At 42.7% G+C, this 24,214-nt stretch overlaps 1 protein-coding gene and 5 long non-coding RNA genes across 9 annotated transcripts in view; 5 read left to right on the forward strand and 1 right to left on the reverse strand.

Moving 5' to 3' along the window:
• Positions 1-24,214, reverse strand: part of LOC121648954 (GRAM domain-containing protein 2B) — a 37,439-nt gene that overhangs the window by 1,238 nt on the left and 11,987 nt on the right. For all 3 annotated transcript variants that reach the window (XR_006012050.1, XM_041999475.1, XM_041999476.1), the window contains exons 3-12: positions 20,861-20,948; positions 20,144-20,213; positions 17,542-17,645; positions 15,083-15,178; positions 14,744-14,815; positions 12,960-13,049; positions 12,646-12,739; positions 9,129-9,266; positions 2,688-2,763; positions 2,310-2,414 (exon numbers count right to left, since the gene is read on the reverse strand). Coding sequence is in view for 2 of the 3 variants with exons in the window: in XM_041999475.1 (XP_041855409.1) it covers positions 2,310-2,414; positions 2,688-2,763; positions 9,129-9,266; positions 12,646-12,739; positions 12,960-13,049; positions 14,744-14,815; positions 15,083-15,178; positions 17,542-17,645; positions 20,144-20,213; positions 20,861-20,948 (933 nt within the window). In the remaining variant the exon portion in view is untranslated. The remainder of the gene's footprint in view (positions 1-2,309; positions 2,415-2,687; positions 2,764-9,128; positions 9,267-12,645; positions 12,740-12,959; positions 13,050-14,743; positions 14,816-15,082; positions 15,179-17,541; positions 17,646-20,143; positions 20,214-20,860; positions 20,949-24,214) is intronic.
• On the forward strand, positions 1,640-23,790 carry LOC121648959. The gene is made up of 3 exons (XR_006012056.1): positions 1,640-1,653; positions 8,478-8,480; positions 23,705-23,790. It is a non-coding gene; the product is annotated as an uncharacterized LOC121648959 (long non-coding RNA).
• LOC121648955 lies at positions 17,743-18,122 on the forward strand. 2 transcript variants are annotated; one of them, XR_006012052.1, is made up of 2 exons: positions 17,743-17,866; positions 17,939-18,122. It is a non-coding gene; the product is annotated as an uncharacterized LOC121648955 (long non-coding RNA). The 2 variants fall into 2 exon arrangements; XR_006012051.1 differs by having other exon boundaries at positions 17,743-17,830.
• Positions 18,246-18,662, forward strand: LOC121648957. Its single transcript, XR_006012054.1, has 2 exons — positions 18,246-18,298; positions 18,371-18,662. It is a non-coding gene; the product is annotated as an uncharacterized LOC121648957 (long non-coding RNA).
• On the forward strand, positions 18,716-19,019 carry LOC121648958. The gene is made up of 2 exons (XR_006012055.1): positions 18,716-18,765; positions 18,980-19,019. It is a non-coding gene; the product is annotated as an uncharacterized LOC121648958 (long non-coding RNA).
• LOC121648956 lies at positions 19,079-20,155 on the forward strand. The gene is made up of 3 exons (XR_006012053.1): positions 19,079-19,230; positions 19,516-19,587; positions 20,133-20,155. It is a non-coding gene; the product is annotated as an uncharacterized LOC121648956 (long non-coding RNA).

The raw sequence follows: 24,214 nt of genomic DNA on the forward strand, positions 1-24,214 counted from the left end.
GAGGCTGTTTATGGAAACAAACATAACTAGTCATGTGTTAGGTGTGGTCTTGGTCTGATGATGTGAAGAGGATGATGAAGAGGACTCTTTAGATACAAGCTGTCATTGAACCAGACCTCCCTCTCCCCTACCACTTCTTCCAGCTCATCCAGGAGAATCCTGAGGTGTTCCCAGTCCAGCTGTAAGAGATGTAGTCCCTCCAGCGTGTCCTGGGTCTTCCTCGGGGTCTCCTCCTGGTGGGACGTGCCCGGAACACCTCACCAGGGAGGCGTCCAGGAAGCATCCTGACCAGATGCCCGATCCACCTCATCTGGCTCCTCTGGATGTGGAGGAACAGCAGTTTTACTCTGATCTCCTCCCAGATCACAGAGAGCTTCTCACCCTGTCTCTAATGAGAGTCCAGACACCCTGAGGAGGAAACTCATTTCAGACGCTTGTATTCATGATCTGGTTCTTTCGGGCACTTCCCACAGCTGGTGACCACAGGTGAGGGTAGCAACGTAGATGGACCAGAGCTTCTCCTTTCAGCTCAGCTCCTTCTTCACCAGGACAGACCGATGCAGAGTTCACATCACTGTCGATCTCCCGCTCCATCCTTCCCTCACTCCTGAACAAGACCCGGCATACTGGAACTCTTCCATTTGGGGCAGGACCTCATTCCCGACCAGAGAAAACACTCCACCCTTTTCCGGCTGAGGACCATGGTCTCAGATTTGGAGGTGCTGATTCTCATCCCAGCCGCTTCACACTCAGCTTGGAATCACTCCAGTGAGAGCTGAAGGTCACGGCCCGATGAAGCCAACAGAACCACATCATCCGCAAAGAGCAGAGACCCAATCCTGAGACCACCGAACTGTACTCAGTCCTGCAATAATCCACCAGTAATTATCAGGAAAACCAATATTTATCATTAAAAAATAGTTCACACACCAACAATGTGCCCACCATGTATAACACCAGTTATTGTTTCCTGTTATGTGTGTTATTATTGGAGATATATAGACACATTCTTAACTAGATGCTTTTTAATGTCAAACCATTTGATGTAAATATATGCTGTTGTTTATGTCTTATGTTCTGTCGCTGTTACTATACCATGTCATTATCAGGGCTGTCAAATGATTGAAATTTTAATTAGATTAAGCTTACAATTTTATTAGTTATGATTAATCGTGATTAATCATGATTAATCATGATTAATCATTCGAGGCTGCCTGAAAATTGCTTGTTTTTACTGTACTTATCAACAGAGAGATCAAATGTTTACAAGAAGTTACTGTTATCCGACTTTCACATGGGTAAACTTGGGTGATAATTTCTGCCTAAAAGCAGCAGATGTGATGACTGAAGTTAAACAGCCGACATTGATGAAGAAACTCTAATAAAACTGATGATCGGGATAAAAACAGCTTTTTCATTTTATCATTGAAGTGTGTTTGTGCAGCAGTGATAAAAGTCCTACAGCAGCTTCACCCAAAGTAAAACCTGCTGATAAAACACATCATTGGCTGCTTGTTTTAGCTGTAATAATCAGTTCAATTTTTCTTAAGATCAAGTCCTTATAAAATATATCTAATCTGTGCCCCCCTTTTCCTGGTCACTGCTCCTATCTGGCCCCCCATCAGAACTTTTCTAGACCATTCTACCTGTCAGGTACTTGGTTAGTGAAGGTCCTTCTCTGGATTGTGTCTCAGAACCTGCTCATAGTGTCTCTCACCACATTCAGGCCTAAAAGATCAGACCTGTGTCTCCAGCATCTGCACAGCAGAAAACAATATCTAACTGAAACAGGCTGCTGTTACCAAGGAAGACCAGCAACGTCTGTGCAAAGCTGGAGGAAAAGTTTTTTATTTTAAATGTGGGAAAAGTTCGGGTGTTGAACCATCAGTAACAGCCTCATCCTCCACGGGGGCCGTGTCCATGTGTTGTTCTATCAATCTTCTTTTTATTCTCAAATCCATCCATAGAGCCAGCCGGCTCATCTTTTCCATCTGCCTCTAGATGCCTCCATGATTTATGTGTTTAATGCATTAAAATATTAACAAAATGAAACACACCATTAAGGTGTTATTACGTCCATCTATCTGCTGAAGGATCAAAGATGGAAATTAGCCATTGGCATTAATCTTGATATTTACATGAAAATGTACACGAAAACGGTCCCTATGCTTTAATAAATGAGTGAAAATGAGACATTTGGAGAAATTAAAATAAGTTCACCTGTAAAGGTTTTGGTGGATTTTAGGTTCATTCTGACATACAGGAAGCTGAATATCTGGACCTTTACATAAACCAGTTTGTGGACTCACTCGTGGTGGCTGAAGTCTGTGATGGAGCCGAGCGCCGACAGTCTCTGCTCCAGAGATAAGATCTTAAACGCCAGATAACAGGAAGACAAGACCAGGACACACACTCTGAGGAAGAACACACCAAGAAGATCAATACCTGGATCTGGCCTGAACCTGGATCTGCTGGAAAAACTTTATCACATCAGTCAAAAGAGGCTGATCTTTTCAAGACCAAGGGAAGGACGGATGGCCAGACCATCAAGCAAAGCTGAGCTGCTTGATAGAAAGTTACCGTTTTAATTTGTGGACATAAAAATGAGGCAAAATTGTTCAGAATTAATATGAACATGTTGGAATCAATAAATATACAGAGGAGAGGATGAATAAATATATATTCACAGAAACATGTAGATAATCAGCAGATTGTTGAGAGATGCTGCCTTCAGGACCCTGTTTTCCATCGTCACCTCTGAACCTGGAAAGAAAAAGGAAAAAAAAGACTAAATTTGGTAAATCTTTAAGCTTGAATCACGTTCAGTCTCCAAAGATTAGGCTGATTATAGTTAAAATATGAAAAATGATTAAATAGCTGTTAATAATGCTAAATTAATTAATGGAAAACATTTTTATGAAAATAATGATCATCCAGAGTCAGATGTGAAGCCTCTGCAGAATTAACCCTTCAAGCATCAGGCGTCTCCAGAGAGCTCAAACCTGTTACCACGTTCCGCCACTAGAGGGCAGACATGTAATTCGGCCGTAAACTCTGGGTTATATTAAATTTTTTCTTATTTACAGTATGCCCTAAAAAGTTTAAAAACGCCTAAAGGGTTAAAACACTTCTATTCAAAGCTCTTTCAACTTCTCTGACAATAGATCCATAAATTATTCACACAAGATATTTTTATTTCATCCGCATGATTCACTTCCTTTGATCTGGGAAAATAATTTCCTGAGTGAATCCACATTTGGCTCAACATATTTTTTTTTTTTTTTTTTTTGCAAACATAACTTCAGAATCAGCCTCCAGCTCCAACTCGGTCAGAATATTTTCAGTTCTGGTTCTGAAATGATGATAAAAGCATCACACTTTACCCAAAAAACTTTAACTTTGGCTGATGCTAAATCTGTGTAGCATACCTGGAATAATGGCTACAAATCACTGCATTTTACTTTAAGTTACATCCAGAGATGCATCGTCCACTTTTTTGGGATTCCAATCTGATTCCGATATCTGCAGATACCGATATTTTCTGATACCAAATCTGTTTATGTGAAAGTTGTTGATTTTTGGCATGTGATCATCGTTATTGCTGTGGTTGTTGTGCATGGTTTTTATTCTTAGTGGCTTGTTTGGCCTCAACAGGTCTGGTCTCTATTCTGGACCAGAACCAGGACCTGGGTGGCTCATACAGCCTCAGCGGGTCAGGTCTACGTTTTGGACCAGATCCAGTGTAAAGACCAGTCCATTTCAGTCCAGTGAGAACTGGACTGAAATGTTCCCTTGGTCTGGTCTAGAGCAGTTCATCTTCTAATCACTGGATGTCATGGGTCAGCTATGGCCAACTAACTTATTTAACCTTTGAACCCTGAGGCGGCCATCTTGATTTATTCTCACTCTTGTTTGGGGAGCACACAGAACAGTTGAATTGTGGGTGTTTCTGAGCCGTCTTCACCTCGCCGTCTGCCTTGTCTGTGAGTGAATTACTTATTGGACATCAAATTCATCAATGTTAATACTTATGATTGGTGATGGTCACATGAAGCTTCGTGAAGCATTGAAGCTTTCCTGAAAATGGTTTATTCCCGGAGCCTTTATGTGCAGACGAAGACTTCTGCTGGCCAAAGTGGATAAAACAGGCAGCTTTGATCTGAACCGGTTAATCTGCGCTGTTGTGTTTTGTGTCCATAGAATTAGATTCTATGAATAGTTTTCTAGTGAACATATCATGATATTAATATTAATTTTCAGGAGGAAATTCCACCAACCTAGTCTGTTCCACTGACGTAGTCCGTTCCACCGACTCAGTCTGTTCCACCCCACGCTGTTCGTTCCACCAGCCCAGTCCATTCCACTGACCTAGCTCATTTCACCCATCTAGTCTGTTCCCCCGACTTAGTCTATTCCACCCCACGCCGTTCGTTCCACCGACCCAGTATGTTCCATGACCTAGTCCATACCCCTGTCCCAGTCCGTTCCACCGACCTAGTCTGTTCCACCAACCTAGTCTGTTCCCCCGACTCAGTCTGTTCCACCCAAAGCCGTTTGTTTCACCGACCTAGTCTGTTCCCCTGACTCAGTTTGTTCCACCCCACGCCGTTCGTTCCACCAACCTAGTATGTTCCATGACCTAGTCCATACCCCTGTCCCAGTCCGTTCCACCGACCTAGTCTGTTCCACCAACCTAGTCTGTTCCCCCGACTTAGTCTATTCCACCCCACGCCGTTCGTTCCACCGACCCAGTATGTTCCATGACCTAGTCCATACCCCTGTCACAGTCCGTTCCACCAACCTAGTCTGTTCCCCCGACTCAGTCTGTTCCACCCAAAGCCGTTTGTTTCACCGACCTAGTCTGTTCCCCTGACTCAGTCTGTTCCACCCAATGCTGTTCGTTCCACCGACCTAGTCTGTTCCACCAACCTAGTCTGTTCCCCCGACTCAGTCTATTCCACCCAAAGCCGTTTGTTTCACCGACCTAGTCTGTTCCCCCGACTCAGTCTGTTCCACCCAAAGCCGTTTGTTTCACCGACCTAGTCTGTTCCCCTGACTCAGTCTGTTCCACCCAAAGCCGTTTGTTTCACCGACCTAGTCTGTTCCCCTGACTCAGTCTGTTCCACCCCACGCCGTTCGTTCCACCAACCTAGTCTGTCCCCCTGACTCAGTCTGTTCCACCCAACGCTGTTCGTTTCACCGACCTAGTCTGTTCCCCTGACTCAGTTTGTTCCACCCAACGCCGTTCGTTTCACCGACCTAGTCTGTTCCCCTGACTCAGTCTGTTCCACCCAATGCCGTTCGTTTCACCGATCTAGTCCGTTCCACCGACCTAGTCCGTTCCCCTGACTCAGTCTGTTCCCCCCACTCTGTCCGTTCCACAACTTCACTCCACGTACAGAAACACAAAAAGCTTTTAATGCTGTACGAACACAGAGATGTTTTAAATGTAACTATTGCTTTAGATAAATCATTAAATACATTTTTGAGCATTGTCATGGAGCAGATTATGGACTGCTTTATACATGATCTGAGCTGTTTGAAAGTTAACCAGATTGAATTTCACTGATTCAGATTTAGTGGATTCAGATAATCTCTGTATTCTCTGTGTTGTGAACTATTCTCGGTGCTGGTTTTTGTAGGATGAACAGTGATTGTAATGTAGTTTTATAAGCACCAAAACCTGTGCACCATATATTAAACATGATAACACCAGTAAACAATCCACAATTTGGAGAATATTTCAGTTTACTGAGTAATGGCAATTTGTGTTGTATATGCATTATCACCCCCAGACACTTATTTGTTTAACGCTGTCCATATCCATATCTATCTGCATCTGTACTTGAGTGTTTTAACAGTTACATAACATTATAATTTTAGTTTTATTTTAATTCAGTGATAATTTCTTTCCATCAATTTGAACCATTCTAACATTATAGTTCTCCGCAACTTATATAAATTGTCACTTGGATGAAAAATACCAGTGTCATCTGCAAATAGAACATATTTTGAGACCTTAAAAATATAAATTTTCCCCCTTTCCTCTCCTGCTTTGTTTAGGTTTAGGCATCAGCTGGTTTGATCCTGGTTGGGTTTTGGCCCAGCCCAGAAGGCAGAGGGGGGTTATAAGACTGATCAAAAGACAGTGAGGATCGTGTTTGTATGGTAATTAACCACAAATTTATATAGCACTTTACCTGGAATAATACCCAAAGTGCTTTACATTTACATTCACACACACATTCAGCTGCCATGCAAGGCAGCTAACCACAACTCATCAGGAGCAATTAGGAGTTCAGTGTCTTGCCCAAGGACACCTAAGCACGAACTCAACTTGGCCGAGGATCGAACTGGTAACCCTCAGGCTACAATACAACCACTCTACCTTGCTGAGCCACGCCTGCTAGGTGACTTGGGTGGTAATGTCATCCAAGTCACCTAGCAGGCACAGTGTGGGATATGCAGAATATTACATTTAGACCATGCTGACATGTCTTCACGTATCTGAAGCCAGAACCTGCGGACAGGTGTGCAGGACCACAAGACATGGAGATAGTTGTCAGGTGTGTTTTCAGTAATACATTTTTATTTTATTTAAAGCGCCTTTCAGGGCACCCAAGGACGCTGTACAAACAAATAATAAAACATTAAAAGTACAGGAGAGGCAGACATATACAACACAATCTAAAAATCTAAACATAAAGGGCAGAGTGGCGAGGATGTGATTAAAAATAATGTTACAGAGAGTATGCTGTTCTGAAAAGATGAGTTTTGAGTTTGGAAATGAAGATGAGGAGAGAATCGGTATTGCGGAGGTCAGGAGGAAGTGCGTTCCAGAGCTGGGGAGCAGAGCGACTGAAAGCTCTGCTCCCCATGGTGCTGAGACGGGCAGGAGGGACAGAGAGATGGATAGAAGAGGAGGAGCGAAGACATCTGGAAGGGGTGACTATGTGGAGAAGATCTGAGAGGTAAGGGGGTGAGAGTTTATGTATGGATTTGTATGTATGGAGGAGAATCTTGTATTCTATCCTGTACTTGATGGGAAGCCAGTGGAGTTCTTGCAGGATGGGAGTGATGTGATGAATGGAAGGAGTTCGGGTGATGATGCGGGCAGCAGAATTCTGAACCATTTGGAGTTTATGAATGGATTTTTGTGGATTTTCAGTGCAGTGTGTGCAGATGTTTGATTGTGACAGACCCATCCTGAACATCCTTTGTCCTGTATAATGATTATTATTATTATTAGTTACATATCGCTGCTGTCAGGCGCAAACCTCCTATGTCCAAAACTGTTATTTTTTAAAAATGAATAAAACTGTATAGTTTTTGTAATAATTGACATAATGTCATCAAACTTGGTATTGTGTTTTAAATCATATATCTTTGGTGAAATATTTGTAAAACTACAGACAGACATAAAGGGTGACCAATTGAACTGTCCAACTGATTCATAAAGAAAAAAGAAATTCACGAATTTTGGACATAGGAGGTTTGTGCCCGACAGCAACGATATTTGAATTCTTAGTCATTTTATTAAAGTCTTTATTAAAGTTACTGGATAAGTCAGCCTCCCATTTTGAAGTTGGAAGACAGATTGAGTCTTCTAATTTAAATAATAGTCTATATGTTTTGATAAAACCTTTGATACATCAAGATTCAAGCATTCTGATAAGTAGCTGCAAGTTTAATTGATTAATAGTATTTTTTGTTTTTACATATAATAGATTTAAGTGGGTGATATTATAAAAAATTGGTGCTGCTGATTCCATATTGTGAATTACAAAAATTAAATGACAAGAAGTTTCCACTTTTCTATTATATGTTCTGTTTTATTCCTTTATTTTTCCACTGAGTGAAGTTAGTCATCTTTTTGTTTTGCAGGATGTCAGGGTTATTCCACATGGGTATAAGCTTACATGGAAAAGTGAAGACTTAGTTATTTTTTCTTTAGAAATTCCCACCAAGCCACTAAAGAGGAACTGATATTGATGCTTTTAAAACACTGATGTGTTTTGATGGTTGAGCTGATGAATAGCAGGTCAGAGATAAACACATCCTCACACAATGCTTGCTCTACATCTAACCATGATTTGGTTTGGAGATATACTGCAGCTTGTTAGCTAAGAAAACATGATTAAAGTCGGGTAGCTCCAATCCGCCTCTATCTTTAGTCTGTTGTAAAGTTTTTAGACTGATACGTGATGGCTTATTTTTCCATAAAAATTTAGATATATGTGAGTCCAGTGACTTAAACCAACTGGAGGATGGTTTAGTGGGTATCATTGAAAACAGGTAGTTTACTTTAGATAGAACCATCATTTTAACTGTGGCAACCCTCCCCATGAGTGATATGGGTAAGCGCCTCCACCGTGAGAGATCATCCTCTATTGCTTTAAGTAGCTGGACATAATTTAACTTTGTTAGTTCTGATAACCTGGGGTAAATGTTTATGCCTAGATATCTAATGTTTCCAGACTGTATTGTATTATTGGGTGTGTTTTGTAGGTCACAGTTGATGGGCATAATAATAGTCTTAGACCAGTTAATAGAGTAGTCAGATATTGATGAGAATGTGTTAATAAGTGTGGTTGTCTGGGGGAGAGACGTCGGTTAGTTCTGGAGGAAAAGTAATACGTCATCAGCATAAAGACTTATCTTGTGTTCTATATTTTTGGCATGGATTCCTTTAATCTCTTTATTTTGTCTTATGGCAGCAGCTAGGGGTTCAATAAAAATAGCAGAAAGTGATGGAGAAAGCGAGCAGCCCTGTCTGGTGCCTCTCTGCAAACAGAAGCTTGAAGAAGTTTGAACATTGGTCTTCACACATGCATAATATTTTTATCCAGGCTATAAAAGATGACCCAAACCCAGATTTGTTTAATGTTTAATTTCCAGTTTACTCGGTCAAATGTTTTTTTTTTTTTTTTTTTTTTTTTTTTTTTGCAACTAAAGAAATTGACATTATGTAGGGGAGAAAAATCTATTATGTTAATCTGCATGTGTTAGTAGAGGAATGTCTACCTTTAATAAAACCTGTTTGATCAGGGTGTATTATTAGCTGAAAAAGAAGTTGGAAATTAGATCCACACAGCCTCCACAGTGATGCATCTGTAGCCTGAACGTACCAGTGTGGAGTGTGTTGTGCTGCTTGCTGTCTGAGCTCTGCTGGTTCTGATGCTGCTTCCTAGCTTTAAGCTGCTCTTCAGGGGGTGTCGTGTTGTCCGTGTGCTTCAGCACATCCAGGAAGGGAGGAACAGGAAACTCTGTTAAAACATTAATTCATTTTAATTTTTTTCACACATGACTATGCAACAACAAAATAAGTCAAAAGCACTTCTTCGTACACCACCATGATTGAAAAAGAGCAGGAAGAAGAAAAACTTGTAATACCCGCCCCTGTCTTAAACAAAAACATGCATATAAATGTTCTGTCAGCTAATTACATGACAATCAACAAATCAATACTGAAAGATCTTTAATGACCACATAATTTCCATCATTTATCAAGTTCTTAAAAACTAAATATTCTATTTTATACATCATTTTGAACTGGAAAATATTTGCAGACATCTTTAACTCAATCTGGAATGAGTTCCACAGTTTGACACCACATATTGAAATGCACATCTGTTTTAAAGTAGTCCTTGCAAACTGGTATTAAAAGTGACGTTTCCTTCTATTTTCCTGGTCTTCTGAATTAAAAACAACTTCTGCAAACTTTCCGGTAATACTTTTCTTATTGCTTTGTACATAACTATTAATGTTTGTAACTCAACTAAATCTTTAAGCTTCATGAGTCTTGACTTAATAATGTGTTATATGCGCTCTTAAATCAACTTTGTGAATAATACTTATTGCTCTTTTTTGTAAAAGAAACAAAGGCTTTAAATTACTTACATATGTGTTGCCCCACACTTCACACAATAACTGAAATACAACAAGATAAATGAACAATACAAAATCCGTAATACATTATAATTCAACACATACTTTGCTTTGTTCAAAACGGATTCTTTGACATCTTTGTTTTGATATAAGCTATATGAGATTTCCATGTCCGTTTGTCGTCTATTATCACACCCAAAAAACCATAAACTTAGTTTTGGTTAGATTTAGAAATAACCTGTTCTTATTAAACCAGTTTTTAAGGTTAACCATTTCTTTTCCTATACTTTCTGATAGAGCTTTTAAATCATTTCCTGAACTAAAAAAATGTGTCATTGGCAAATAAAACAAACTAACAATTTTGACACTTTAATTATGTCATAAATATATAAAATTAAAAGTTTAGGCTCCAGATCTGAGCCTTGTGGAACTCCACATTCAATACTCATGCACTCCGACATTTTGTCAGCAAACTGCACATACTGTTGTCTGTTTTCCAAATAACTACTTAACCAGTTTAGGACTACTCCTCTCACCCCATATGTTTGTAATTTAGATATGAAAAGAAAATTATCTTTAGTGTCAAATGCTTTTTTATGTCCATAAAATTCCCTATTGTGTATTTATTGTTATCAATGGGATTGTTTATGCTGTTAAGCGGTATAGCTGATGTGCAACCTGTGCAACCAAAAAAGAAGCCACAATGTATTTAATGGCCACACTCCTCAGTGCCGTGTATTGCGCCACCTCTTTTTATGTCTCTTTTTGAAAATGAACATCACCATTGTATTTGTCTGAAACCGATGTCAGACACTGCCCTCTGATGGATGTTTTGGCTAACAACCATGCTAACATTAATTTAGCATTAATGTATGAATGCAGTGATGTTTGAAACAGAAGTTTGTGGTGGGAGTATCGATCCAAATAACGATAATGTCGATACCAAAGAAAGTACTGATATTGATAAACATTAGTGTGATAACATTGACACTTTAATATGAGGCTTGAAATCTTTCAGAATCGCACACCCCTAACAGACGTACCTATTTATATACATCAAGGGAGCATAAATGAGCTTTAAACACTGCAGAGACAAGACAAATTATTATATAGTTGTGTTCACAAGTTTACACATCACTGACAGAATTTTACCTATTTCTTTGGTCATGTTTTAGAATATGAATACAAAAATATTTCTTCTGTTCATGTTTAATAGTTGGATGAAACTATTTATTATCCAACAACTATGTCTGCTCTTTTTAAATCATGACAGAAAACTACCCAAATGAAGGAAGATTAACTTTTTGAAAGGATATAAAAATATATCCAAGGAACTGAGATTGCCAAGTACCACTTTTTGCAGATGACACACTAATTTATTTGCTTTGGTAATGAAATAAAATTGTACAGATTCATAGAGTCTCTTACAAAAAAAGAAACATGAATTTCACATGTGGATCACATGAACATGTTCCAAAACCACATGTGCAGGCATGTGGTTCACATGTGCAAACTAGGGATGTCATGATTGCATTATTCTACCATTAATCGTAGTATTAAACACCACAACTGATGACAACAACATGGAACTTTATGGCCACAACCATGGAGAAGCGTCGTCAGGGCCAATAATGAAAAGTTCTCTATTCTGCTGTGAAACATGGAGACGGATTGGACTCGGAAGCTGAGGGGATGTACTCAGCCCATCGTTGGCTACAGGAAAACATGGAAAGTTCTGGAGCGGCCATATTTGTCTCCAGATCTAAGGGTCATTGAGACACTTCAGGGATATCTCAAATGAAAACTTCAGGCAAGATGGCCAGAAAATTTACAGGAAGTGAAAAAATGGGCCGATTTACTGTCTGAGAAAATAAAGTTCCTCATCTACAAGAATTCAAGTTGTCACTGATGTTAAAGGAAGTAAAACATGGTGTTAAGAAGTAGAGGATGTAAACTTTCAGGGTCATTTGGGTTGTTTCGGTTATCATGATTTAAATAGTTTGGCTTCATCCATCCAACAACCATGGATGAAAGGTTCACGTACTATCCCGAGATGAGGATCCGAGTCTGTAACTCAGACTTGAGTCACACTTAAGTTGCATATACGACAACTTCACGCTCAAGTCAGACTCGTAATTTGAGACTCGTTGAAATTGTAAGACCCACAGGAAAGTGGTTTTACTGGTTCTGGTTCCAGCTGCTGCTGCTTCAGTAATGTCAAAAATTTTCCTTGAACCTGGACCCACAAAGTTTGGGTCCAGATGTGTTTTAGTTCACATAATAAACTAATTTCTCAAAGCAAAGAAATTTGCAGTTTTGCATCAATATTATTAGAAAATATTGATATAAGCATTGTTCAAAGGACCCTTTTTCTTTTCAGTTGTGACATTCCCTGTGCCACTGGTGTTCAATAAGAATACATTTAAAACATAAAATAAATTAAATATATAAGGGGAAATAAAAATTTTAGATTCCTTGGAAGTTTTATTCTTACAACTAAAAGTGACTTGGACTTGCAAACAATGTGAACATCTCTGGTATTATTGTTGATGATGTCCTGTAAATAAACCCCACATTCCTTCTGGTGGGTGCTACAACTGCTGCTAACATGAGTTAGACCTGGAGCATCACCGCTGAGTTAGAGGCAGATAAAACAGGAAAATGTCACTTCAGCCAGTTTCTGGTCTGTTTTCCATGTTATTTTTAAGGTGTCGCTGCTTTTCAGCATGTTTCTGCGTGCTGGTGGGATGATGCTACCTGCTAAGTCTGGAGCCTGAGAGTCGGAGCTGCTGCTCTCCTCCATCTCCTGCCTCCTCTGTCTCAGAGCTCCATCCAGGTCACTGAAGTCACTCTGCAGGAAACCAGGCAGTTATTCAGCTAGCAATGAGATAATAAACACCACCACTTTTACACTTCTGATCTTCTTCATTGCCTCTCTGAGAGCTGTTACCTGGACGGATTAGCTTACAGGTGTGTAGTTAGCCTCACTTCCATTCTATGTGTAACAGCCACAGTTAGCCGTCAGTCGGATAACTGGTTTACCTCTGCATCGCTACGGGATGTGGACCTACCAGAGGAAAGCGTGGCGACAGCGGCGACCTCTGACCTCTGAAGCTGTGTTCAGCTGAGGAGGGGATGGGGCTGCTGCATGGGCTCTTCTCCTGCACATACACATTTAATGCACAAAATACACATGTTGTGTGTTTCTGTGCTGAAAATATCCACCATTCCTCATACTTCACCACCCCATAATAAAGTACATTTTACAAGCTTTACAGTCATAATCGTTGAGATAGATTAAATTCTCCCTGCTCCAGACTCTTCTGGAAGCTTTTTTTTTATATTTTGATCTTCCTATTGGCTGCTCACGGGTTAAATGTTGTGTGAAAGCTGTAACTTATAAAATACTTTGGCTAGAATATCTTAACTAATATTTACTTTTTTTTTTGACTCACCAGATTGTTTAGTAACTAAGTAATTGCCAGTTTGGCTGTACAGTATGTTTGTAATATGACATAAGCAATGTTTTTATGACTCTATTTATGACTGCTTTACAGGAGGAACTAGCAACCATCACCCACGTTTACTTAATAAGAATTTAAATATCTAATTTAAAAAGTATATTTCCACTTCATCATCATAGGTCATTTAGCAGTAGCACAATCACCAGTTTGCCTTTATTCAGTGTTTCATTTGCGTAACAGATTGAACTATTTCTAACAATATTTTCAAGCCTGGTTTGAACACTAAAGGTAAATTGTCCGTATTTATAAAGCACATTCACCCATTCACACACACACATTCACACACTGATGGCAGAAGCTGCCATGCAAGGCGTTCAACCACGACCCATCAGGAGCAATTAGGGGCCTGGTGTCTTGCCCAAGGACACCTCGACATGAACCCGACTTGACGAAGGATCGAACTGGCAACCCTCGGGTTACAAGATGACAGCTCTAGAAACTCTAGAAAAACTACAATCATGGTGCTGATTTGTTTTTAGCTAGAAGCAACTGCTAAAAAATTGTAGTTTTTACATAATAGAAGTGTTTTGCCACCCACCCACCCATCCACCCATCCATCCACCCATCCACCCATCCATCCATCCATCCATCCACCCATCCATCCATCCATCCACCCATCCAGCATCCATCCACCCATCCAGCATCCATCCATGGGGTTCAGTTAAATATCCTCTGCTGGCCCACGCTGGTGGTTGTCTGGGGGGGACCCGGTTCTCCTTGGCATGGTGCGGACCCTCTGCCTTAGAGGGGGAGGGGCTGCCTCTTGGCTCCTTGGGACCTGGACCCTTCGCTCAGGCCGCCCTGGCTGGCCGGTGCCTGGCAGGGCCACAGGCTGCCGATCTTGGCCTGTCGGGGCCTGTGCCCCATGACCATGGGGGGCCCTGGCTGGGGCTCTCCTCTGCCACCCTCTGTATATGTATATATATATATATATATATATATAATATATATATAATGTATGTGTGTGTGTGTGTGTATGTATGTTTTTTTGTTTGTTGCTTCAGGACCAGAAAATTTGTTCACAGACCGTGAAAAACTCCACCATTCACTTCTTATTGCCTCATTGCCCTGATTGGCTCATGTAGGAAATATTTGTGCATTAGATTTTGGAGGAATTCATACAAACAAGAGCAACTTGTTCTATCTGATATCTGATGGAGACAGAAAAGACCTCACAACTCTTTATCTTATTTTAGTATTTTTCTCTGACTTTAATACATTGCTTGCATTGTTATATTTGACTTTGCCTGAATATCGATTCTGTGGATCATAATTTTTATTCCCCTCAAGTCAAACATGTAGAATGACAATGAAGAAATCTTGAATCTTACCTCCAGATGGAAGCAGATAGACATCAGGAACTTGTAGGTGTTGTCTCTGGACAGGAAGGACACGAACACGTACTGCAGCAACAAAAACAGAAGCACCAGAGTTTGCCTCACTGTTACACCCCCAAGTTAATTTATTTTTATCTCATTTCTATACACATCCCCCTTTTTCTTTGTCCTTTTGTCTAAAAATTAAACATCCACTCTGGTGCTGCTTGGTCCACGGGGTCCACCAAACGAATAATCCGGTTCATTTGGAGCAGTGTGAATGTTCATTCTTACTCTGGTTCGGACTGAAGAAGCATTCTTGGCATGTTTATTCCAGTAACGTCCATGTCTCACCCTGTCATTCGCCGTGGCGATCACCAACGCGTTTGGAACCAAGATGGCAGTTTTGGTCTTCTTGATGTTTGTAACAGACATCACTGGTATGGCAATCTGAGAGGGACAAACATCAGATTAACAAATCAGTCCAGGTTTTCATTTTTACTGTTTTATACTGCATTCACTGCATGTTAACCCTTAAAACTCCAAACATTTCTTATAAAAACCAGTCCATAGAAGCTGAAGCTTTAATCCCATATAAACCAGTCTGTAGCAGCTGAAGCTTTATTCCCAGTATAAACCAGTCTGTAACAGCTGGATCTTTAATCCCAGTAAAAACCAGTCTGTAGCAGCTGGATCTTTAATCCCAGTAAAAACCAGTCTGTAGCAGCTGGAGCTTTTAATCCCATATAAACCAGTCTGTAGCAGCTGAAGTTTTATTGCCAGTATAAACCAGTCTGTAGCAGCTGAAGCTTTATTCCCAGTATAAACCAGTCTGTAACAGCTGGATCTTTAATCCCAGTAAAAACCAGTCTGTAGCAGCTGGAGCTTTTAATCCCATATAAACCAGTCTGTAGCAGCTGAAGCTTTATTCCCTGTATAAACCAGTCTGTAACAGCTGGATCTTTAATCCCAGTAAAAACCAGTCTGTAACAGCTGGAGCTTTTAATCCCATATAAACCAGTCTGTAGCAGCTGAAGCTTTATTCCCTGTATAAACCAGTCTGTAGAAGTTGAAGCTTTTAATCCCAGTATAAACTAGTCTGTAGCAGCTGAAGCTTTAATCCCAGTATAAACCAGTCAGAAGCAGCTGAAGCTTTAATCCCAGTATAAACCAGTCAGAAGCAGCTGAAGCTTTAATCCCAGTATAAACCAGTATGTCACAGCTGAAGCTTTAATCCCAGTATAAACCAGTCAGAAGCAGCTGAAGCTTTAATCCCAGTATAAACCAGTCAGAAGCAGCTGAAGCTTTAATCCCAGTATAAACCAGTCTGTAGCAGCTATGTAATTAATTGTGTTAAAATTTTTATGATTGCGTGGCATGACAAGCCCCATACCTCCGTCATTTCTCCGTTGTGACGGCAGGACGTGGAGAGATGGAAAAGATGAACCACACCTGAACTTTTTCTGTATTTTATTCTTTTTTAACTCATCCTGCGTTCTGCACCATCATGGCTGCTCTAGAGGATCTCTGGTCTCTCTGTTTGTGCAGCAGCTGCTTCCTCCCTCTCCTCTCATGTTGCTCCGTGAATCATGGCGGCTGTCGGTGATCAGCTGATCGGCTTTTCTCTCTTGCTGCGTGTGTTTATGGATCAGCTGAGAAGGAGGAAACTAGCGTTCATGGTTCACACCGTCACATATTTACCCCAAAGTCTTGTTGTTGGCAGGACCTTCTCTAACAGTAGCTGCTGGTGGTAGACAGGGTTTCTGCTCAAGTTATGCAGGGCCGGGTCTAGAAAAGTTCTGATGGGGGGCCAGGAGCACTGACCAGGAAAAGGGGGGCACAGATGAGACCTTTTTTAGGTCTAGATTTTCTGACTTATTGAACTGATTATTACAACCAAAGTAACAAGCAGCCAATGATGTGTTTTATCAGCAGGTGTTTACTTTGGGTGAAGCTGCTGTAGGACTTTTATTATGGCTGCACAAACACACTTCAATGATAAAATGAAGAAGCTGTTTTTATCCAGATCATCAGTTTTATCAGAGTTTCTTCATCAATGTCGGCTGTTTAACTTCAGTCGTCACATCTGCTGCTTTTTGGACAGAAATGATCACCATGGAGACGGCTGGTCTGATACATGAATTCTGAATTATGATCTAGAACAGTGGTTCCCAACCTGGGGTCCGGGAACCCCCAAGGGGGTCCCCTAAAGAGTACAGGGGGTCCTAGAGGCATTGAAATTTCAGAGCCATTGTGATTAATGTCCACACATTATCCCTATTTTAAGAAAATAAATGAATCAAAAGGCTATATGTTTTTAATTTAACATTGGCTTTATGGAAGGACAGGACTCTGCCAACATACAGTATTTATGGTGAGAATCTCACTTTTAAAAGCATAAACCAGGCATGGTTTCAGCCGTGGGTGGGGCAGGGCTTCATGGCTTCTTGTATGAAGGGGGTCCCCAAGGAAAATAAGTTGGGAACCACTGATCTAGAACATGGTAGAGATGTTTTAGAACAACATATAGAAGTTACGTTACATGCTGCATTTACTGACCCTTGGACATCTGATGTTTACCAAAGAGAAGGTCAGTTAACAGCAAATATTTGTAGCAAATTTCAGGCATATAAAAACTCGCGAATGGTGATTAATCATGATTAATTTGTAAACTGTGATTAATCTGATTAAAATTTTTAATAATTTGACAGCCCTAATATATATAATGTGTGTCATAGTTTATAGTGAAAGTTGTTTTTTGAGGGACCAAGCCGCTCAAGAAAGAAAGAAAAGAGAGATGTTATTTTTAGTACCTTGGTGTCTTTGCCAAAAACCTTTGAGTGGAAGCAGATCCAGTGATCAGAGACGAACATCCGTCCCTGATAGAGGATGTCTTTCTGCAGGGCACAGGTGTAACCTGACAAACAGGTGAGGTAAACATCATCTTACAGAACGCAACCTGAGAACGCTTCATTTCTAAGCCATCAGAGTTAATCCAAAGAGACAGAAGTCAGATTTCAGCTTCTATTGTCAGCTGGTTAACAAACAGCTCTCTGCTAACAGATGTGCAGCTATGATCTCATCCTTCATTCAGCACTAAAGGTGGAGCGGAGACCAGACCTTCATTCAATACTGAAGGTGGAGCAAAGACCGGACCTTCATCTAATATTTGAGGTGGAGCAGAGACCGGACCTTCATGTAATATTTAAGGTGGAGCAGAGACCGGACCTTCATGTAATATTTAAGGTGGAGCAGAGACCGGACCTTCATGCAGTATTTAAGGTGGAGCAGAGACCGGACCTTCATGTAATATTTAAGGTGGAGCAGAGACCGGACCTTCATGCAGTATTTAAGGTGGAGCAGAGGCCGGACCTTCATGCAGTATTTAAGGTGGAGCAGAGACCGGACCTTCATGCAGTATTTAAGGTGGAGCAGAGGCTGGACCTTCATGCAGTATTTAAGGTGGAGCAGAGACTGGACCTTCATGCAGTATTTAAGGTGGAGCAGAGGCTGGACCTTCATGCAGTATTTAAGGTGGAGCAGAGGCTGGACCTTCATGCAGTATTTAAGGTGGAGCAGAGGCTGGACCTTCATGCAGTATTTAAGGTGGAGCAGAGGTTGGACCTTCATGTAGTATTTAAGGTGGAGCAGAGGCCGGACCTTCATGCAGTATTTAAGGTGGAGCAGAGACCGGACCTTCATGCAGTATTTAAGGTGGAGCAGAGGCCGGACCTTCATGCAGTATTTAAGGTGGAGCAGAGACCGGACCTTCATGCAGTATTTAAGGTGGAGCAGAGGCCGGACCTTCATGCAGTATTTAAGGTGGAGCAGAGGCTGGACCTTCATGCAGTATTTAAGGTGGAGCAGAGACCGGGCCTTCATGCAGTATTTAAGGTGGAGCAGAGACCGGACCTTCATGCAGTATTTAAGGTGGAGCAGAGGCTGGACCTTCATGCAGTATTTAAGGTGGAGCAGAGGCTGGACCTTATGCAGTATTTAAGGTGGAGCAGAGGCTGGACCTTCATGCAGTATTTAAGGTGGAGCAGAGGCTGGACCTTCATGCAGTATTTAAGGTGGGGCAGAAGCTGGACCTTCATGCAGTATTTAAGGTGGAGCAGAGGCTGGACCTTATGCAGTATTTAAGGTGGAGCAGAGGCTGGACCTTCATGCAGTATTTAAGGTGGAGCAGAGGCTGGACCTTATGCAGTATTTAAGGTGGAGCAGAGACCGGGCCTTCATGCAGTATTTAAGGTGGAGCAGAGACCGGACCTTCATGCAGTATTTAAGGTGGAGCAGAGGCTGGACCTTCATGCAGTATTTAAGGTGGAGCAGAGGCTGGACCTTATGCAGTATTTAAGGTGGAGCAGAGGCTGGACCTTCATGCAGTATTTAAGGTGGAGCAGAGACCGGGCCTTCATGCAGTATTTAAGGTGGAGCAGAGACCGGACCTTCATGCAGTATTTAAGGTGGAGCAGAGGCTGGACCTTCATGCAGTATTTAAGGTGGAGCAGAGGCTGGACCTTATGCAGTATTTAAGGTGGAGCAGAGGCTGGACCTTCATGCAGTATTTAAGGTGGAGCAGAGGCTTGACCTTCATGCAGTATTTAAGGTGGAGCAGAAGCTGGACCTTCATGCAGTATTTAAGGTGGAGCAGAGGCTGGACCTTATGCAGTATTTAAGGTGGAGCAGAGGCTGGACCTTCATGCAGTATTTAAGGTGGAGCAGAGGCTGGACCTTATGCAGTATTTAAGGTGGAGCAGAGACCGGGCCTTCATGCAGTATTTAAGGTGGAGCAGAGACCGGACCTTCATGCAGTATTTAAGGTGGAGCAGAGGCTGGACCTTCATGCAGTATTTAAGGTGGAGCAGAGGCTGGACCTTATGCAGTATTTAAGGTGGAGCAGAGGCTTGACCTTCATGCAGTATTTAAGGTGGAGCAGAGGCTGGACCTTCATGCAGTATTTAAGGTGGAGCAGAAGCTGGACCTTCATGCAGTATTTAAGGTGGAGCAGAGGCTGGACCTTATGCAGTATTTAAGGTGGAGCAGAGGCTGGACCTTCATGCAGTATTTAAGGTGGAGCAGAGGCTGGACCTTATGCAGTATTTAAGGTGGAGCAGAGGCTGGACCTTCATGCAGTATTTAAGGTGGAGCAGAGGCTGGACCTTCATGCAGTATTTAAGGTGGAGCAGAGGCTGGACCTTATGCAGTATTTAAGGTGGAGCAGAGGCTGGACCTTCATGCAGTATTTAAGGTGGAGCAGAGGCTGGACCTTATGCAGTATTTAAGGTGGAGCAGAGGCTGGACCTTCATGCAGTATTTAAGGTGGAGCAGAGGCTGGACCTTATGCAGTATTTAAGGTGGAGCAGAGGCTGGACCTTCATGCAGTATTTAAGGTGGAGCAGAGGCTGGACTTACTCTGTCTGAGCTGCTCCTCTTTGCTGATCTCTTTGAATATTTTATGGAACTGACCGTTGCTCTTTGACAGCTGAAACACAGAAAGTCAGGACGCTTCATCTTCTAGAAAATTCATTTTTAAATACACACAGAGACCGTTATCCTTTTTTCTCCATTTCTTTTTATTCAGTTATTCATAACCCTGATGGTTCTAGTCTCCGGCATGCCAACAGAGTCGAACCACTCTGGGCCCTTGAGCAAGGCCTTAACAGCTCCAAACTGCTCCCCGAGCACGGATGCATGGCAGGAAAGATTCCTCTAGAATTAAAGTCCTCTAAGATCCCTGGTACTGAAACTGCACATTTATTTAAAAAACAGACCTGGATTTGAAGAGTTTGTAGCTATTTTGTGAAAAGTTAAAGCATTAAGTTTCATTAAATGATCCATGTGCAGCCTCTTAATTAACATTCCTAACGATGTCAGATTACAACTTAAAGAATACATTTTTTTCTCTTTATTTTCTCTTTAATTATCTGTCATATTAGACGGCGATGCAGCGTCTTTCACATCACTGTGATCTTCCTGCTGTAGAGGTCACTGATTTAAGAGGGAGATTCAGCGATAATGCTGCCTGTCAGCAGAAACAAATCTGATCTAAATCTCACATAAAACAAGCCTCTGGGAATAAAATGACGCAACCTTTCCTGGTGAAACAAAAGGTGTATCAGTCAAGCTCACCTGGCTGTAGTGGGACTTCTTCCTCTCTATCTTGGAGTGTGAGTCCATCTGCACCTGAGTCAGCATCGAGTTGTCAAAAGTCTTTGACCTGCAGACAAAATTGTCAATAAAAATCTGAATTATAACACAACCAATATGGCATCAAATATGAGACTAACTGACCTGCAAAACTTCCAAACCCATCTCCATCACAGCAAAGCGAGATGCAAGCTGTGCTAGTTACCAGTGGGAATTCATGGCTTCATCACACAACATGGATCATTTTCACGTAATATCTTCTTTTAGTTTTGGATTTTTTTATTTTGATGTTCATTCATCCTCTGTAACGCTTGTTCCATGACGGGTCGTGGGTGAGCTGGAGCCTATCCCAGCATTAACAGGTGAGAGGCAGGTACACCCTGGACAGGTCACCAGTCCATCGCAGGGCCAACACATAGGGGACAAACAACCATTCAAACTCGCACTCACTCCTAGGGAGAATTTAGAGTCATCAATTAACCTTTAGTTAATTAGCTGGAGAACCCAGAGAGATCCCACGCATGCATGGGGAAAACATGCAAACTCCACACAGAAAGACCACCACCCTCAAGGTTCGAACCTCACCCCCAGCTGAGATTCGAACCAGCGACCTTCTTGCTGTGAGCCTGCAGTGCTAACCACCACACCACCGTGCAGCCACACTATTGCGATGTAACTGAGCTTTCTGGGTTCAGCTGAACAACAGAGTCGTCATTGTTAACCCGGGAGAGAAATACTACTCACCCCTCTACTTAAAACCCCAAACTATTAAAAACAAGGTGGTCTGCTCCAGTGATACTCACAGTCATAAGTAGTAAAACTTAATTCAGGTGTTTGAGGTTTGAAACTAAAACTACGTAGGCGTTGGACAAGATATCAACGTGTTTGTGATCTGTGGTCATGCAGCACAATATAGTTTCTTCTGATGTCACTAGACAGCCTCTGGAGCATGTGGAGAGGGAACCAAGCAAGGAACCGGTAATCACAGGAGCCTTTATAACGAGGTGGGACAACACAACCTTTACATAATGTAGTTTTCACACATGAACATTGCAGAATATCCAGAGAGCTGGTCCAAACGTTTAGGCTGTATCGGCATAGAAACTGGATCAATTTAATTTATCCATCCATCCATTTTCTGCCACTCATCCGGAGTCGGGTCGTGGGGGCAGCTGCCTAAGCAGGGAAACCCAGACTTCCCTCTCCCCGGCCACATTCACCAGCTCATCCGGAGGGATCCCGAGGCGTTCCCAGGCCAGCCGAGAGATGTAGTCCGTCCAGCGTGTCCTGGGTCTTCCCCGGGGCATCTTTCCGGTGGGACGTGCCTGGAACACCTCACCAGGGAGGCGTCCAGAAGGCATCCTAACCAGATGCCCGAGCCACCTCATCTGGCTCCTCTCGATGTGGAGGAGCAGCGACTCTACTCTGAGCCCCTACCGGATCACCGAGCTTCTCACCCAATCTCTAAGGGAGAGCCCGGCCACCCTGCGGAGAAAACTAATTTCGGCCGCTTGTATTTGTGATTTCGTTCTTTCGGTCACTACCCACAGCTCGTGACCATCGGTGAGGGTAGGAATGTAGATCAACAAGTCAATCGAGAGCTTTGCGTTTTAGCTCAGCTCCTTTTTCACCATGACAAACCAATGCAGAATCCACATCACTGCAGACGCCGCACCGATCCTCCTGTCAAACCTCCCGCTCCATCCTTCCCTCACTCGTGAACAAGACCCTGAGATACATGAACTCCTTCATTTGGGGTAGGACCTTATTGCAGACCCGGAGAGAGCACTCCACCGTTTTCCGGCTGAGGACTATGGTCTCGGACTTGGAGGTGCTGATTCTCGTCCCAGTCGCTTCACACTCAGCTGCGAATCGCTCCAGTGAGAGCTGAAGATCACGGCCCGATGAAGCCAACAGAACCACATCATCCTCAAAGAGCAGAGACCCAATCCTGAGGCCACCGAACTGGATCCTCTCAACACCTCGGCCTAGAAATTCTGTCCATAAAAGTTAGGAACAGAATCGGGGACAGAGGGCAGCCTTGGTGGAGTCCAACCCGCACTGGAAGCGATTCTGATTTACTGCCGGCAATGTGGACCAAGCTCTGACACCGGTCATACAGGTCTTCATGCCCCCTCCAAGACCATGAACAGGATGTAGAGCTGGTCCACTGTTCCAGGACCGGGACGAAAACCACACTGCTCCTCCTCAATCCAAGGTTCGACTATCAGACGGATCCTCCTCTCCAGCTCCCTTGAATAGACCTTACCGGGGATGCTGAGGAGTGTGATCTCCGTGTAGTTGGAGCACACCCTCCGGTCCCCCTTTTTGAAGAGGGAGACCACCACCCCAGTCTGCCAGTCCAGGGGAACTGTCCCCGATGTCCACGCAGTTCTGCAGAGGTGTGTCAGCCAAGACAGCCCTACAGCATCCAGAGCCTTAAGGCACTCTAGACGGACCTCATCCACCCCTTGCCACCGAGGAGCTTTTTAATCATCTCAGCAACCTCAGCCCCAGAGATGGGGGAGCCAGCACCAGGGTCCCCAGACTTTGCTTCCTCATCGGAAGACGTTGGTGGGATTGAGAAGGTCTTCGAAGTATTCCCTCCACCTCCTCACAATGTCCCGAATCGAGGTCAGCAGCCCCCCATCCCCACTGTACACAGTGTTGATGGAGCACTGCTTTCCCCTCCTGAGCCGCCAGATGGTGGACCAGAATCTCCTCGAAGCCGTCCGGAAGTCATTCTCTATGGCCTCTCCAAACTCCTCCAATGCCCGACTTTTTGCCTTAGCGACTGCCCAAGCTGCACATGTCGGGTCACTCTAGCTGTCTGACTTTCCCAGACTTCATGCAGAGATTATAGATGTGAATAAAAGGCAGCCGCCTGGCGTCAGGTTGACTCTGTCTGAACGTAGATCCTGGATTTATCTGGATCAGTCTTAAGGTCCGCCATCAGGTGACATCTTCACCATGCTGTTTCCTTGCTTGTAACGCTGAATGAACCCAGGCTTGTCGTTCTCTTTGTTCAGTAGAGTCAGCAGCAGATTTCTGTCAGTTCCAGCTAAATCTTCATCCTTCATCCTCGTCTGTCACCGACTGCTTTGAAAACGTCAAAATTTCCTCCAATATCACAACCAATCAGATTATTTGGAGAAGAGCAATCGGAGAGCGCGATGCTGCCGTCGTCGCGTCCCGTGTGTTGGGCCTCACCTGCATGGCTATGAGTTTCACCTGTCGCTGGGCACCTCCCGAGTGTCGAGCCCAGTAACAAGTTGAAAGAGTTTTTATTGTGGTATTTAAATACAGTTTTCTATTTTTTATAGATGTAGTTAGAGC

The sequence above is a fragment of the Melanotaenia boesemani genome, chromosome 11, assembly GCF_017639745.1.
Source record: "Melanotaenia boesemani isolate fMelBoe1 chromosome 11, fMelBoe1.pri, whole genome shotgun sequence".
NCBI classification, from domain to species: Eukaryota; Metazoa; Chordata; class Actinopteri; order Atheriniformes; family Melanotaeniidae; genus Melanotaenia; species Melanotaenia boesemani.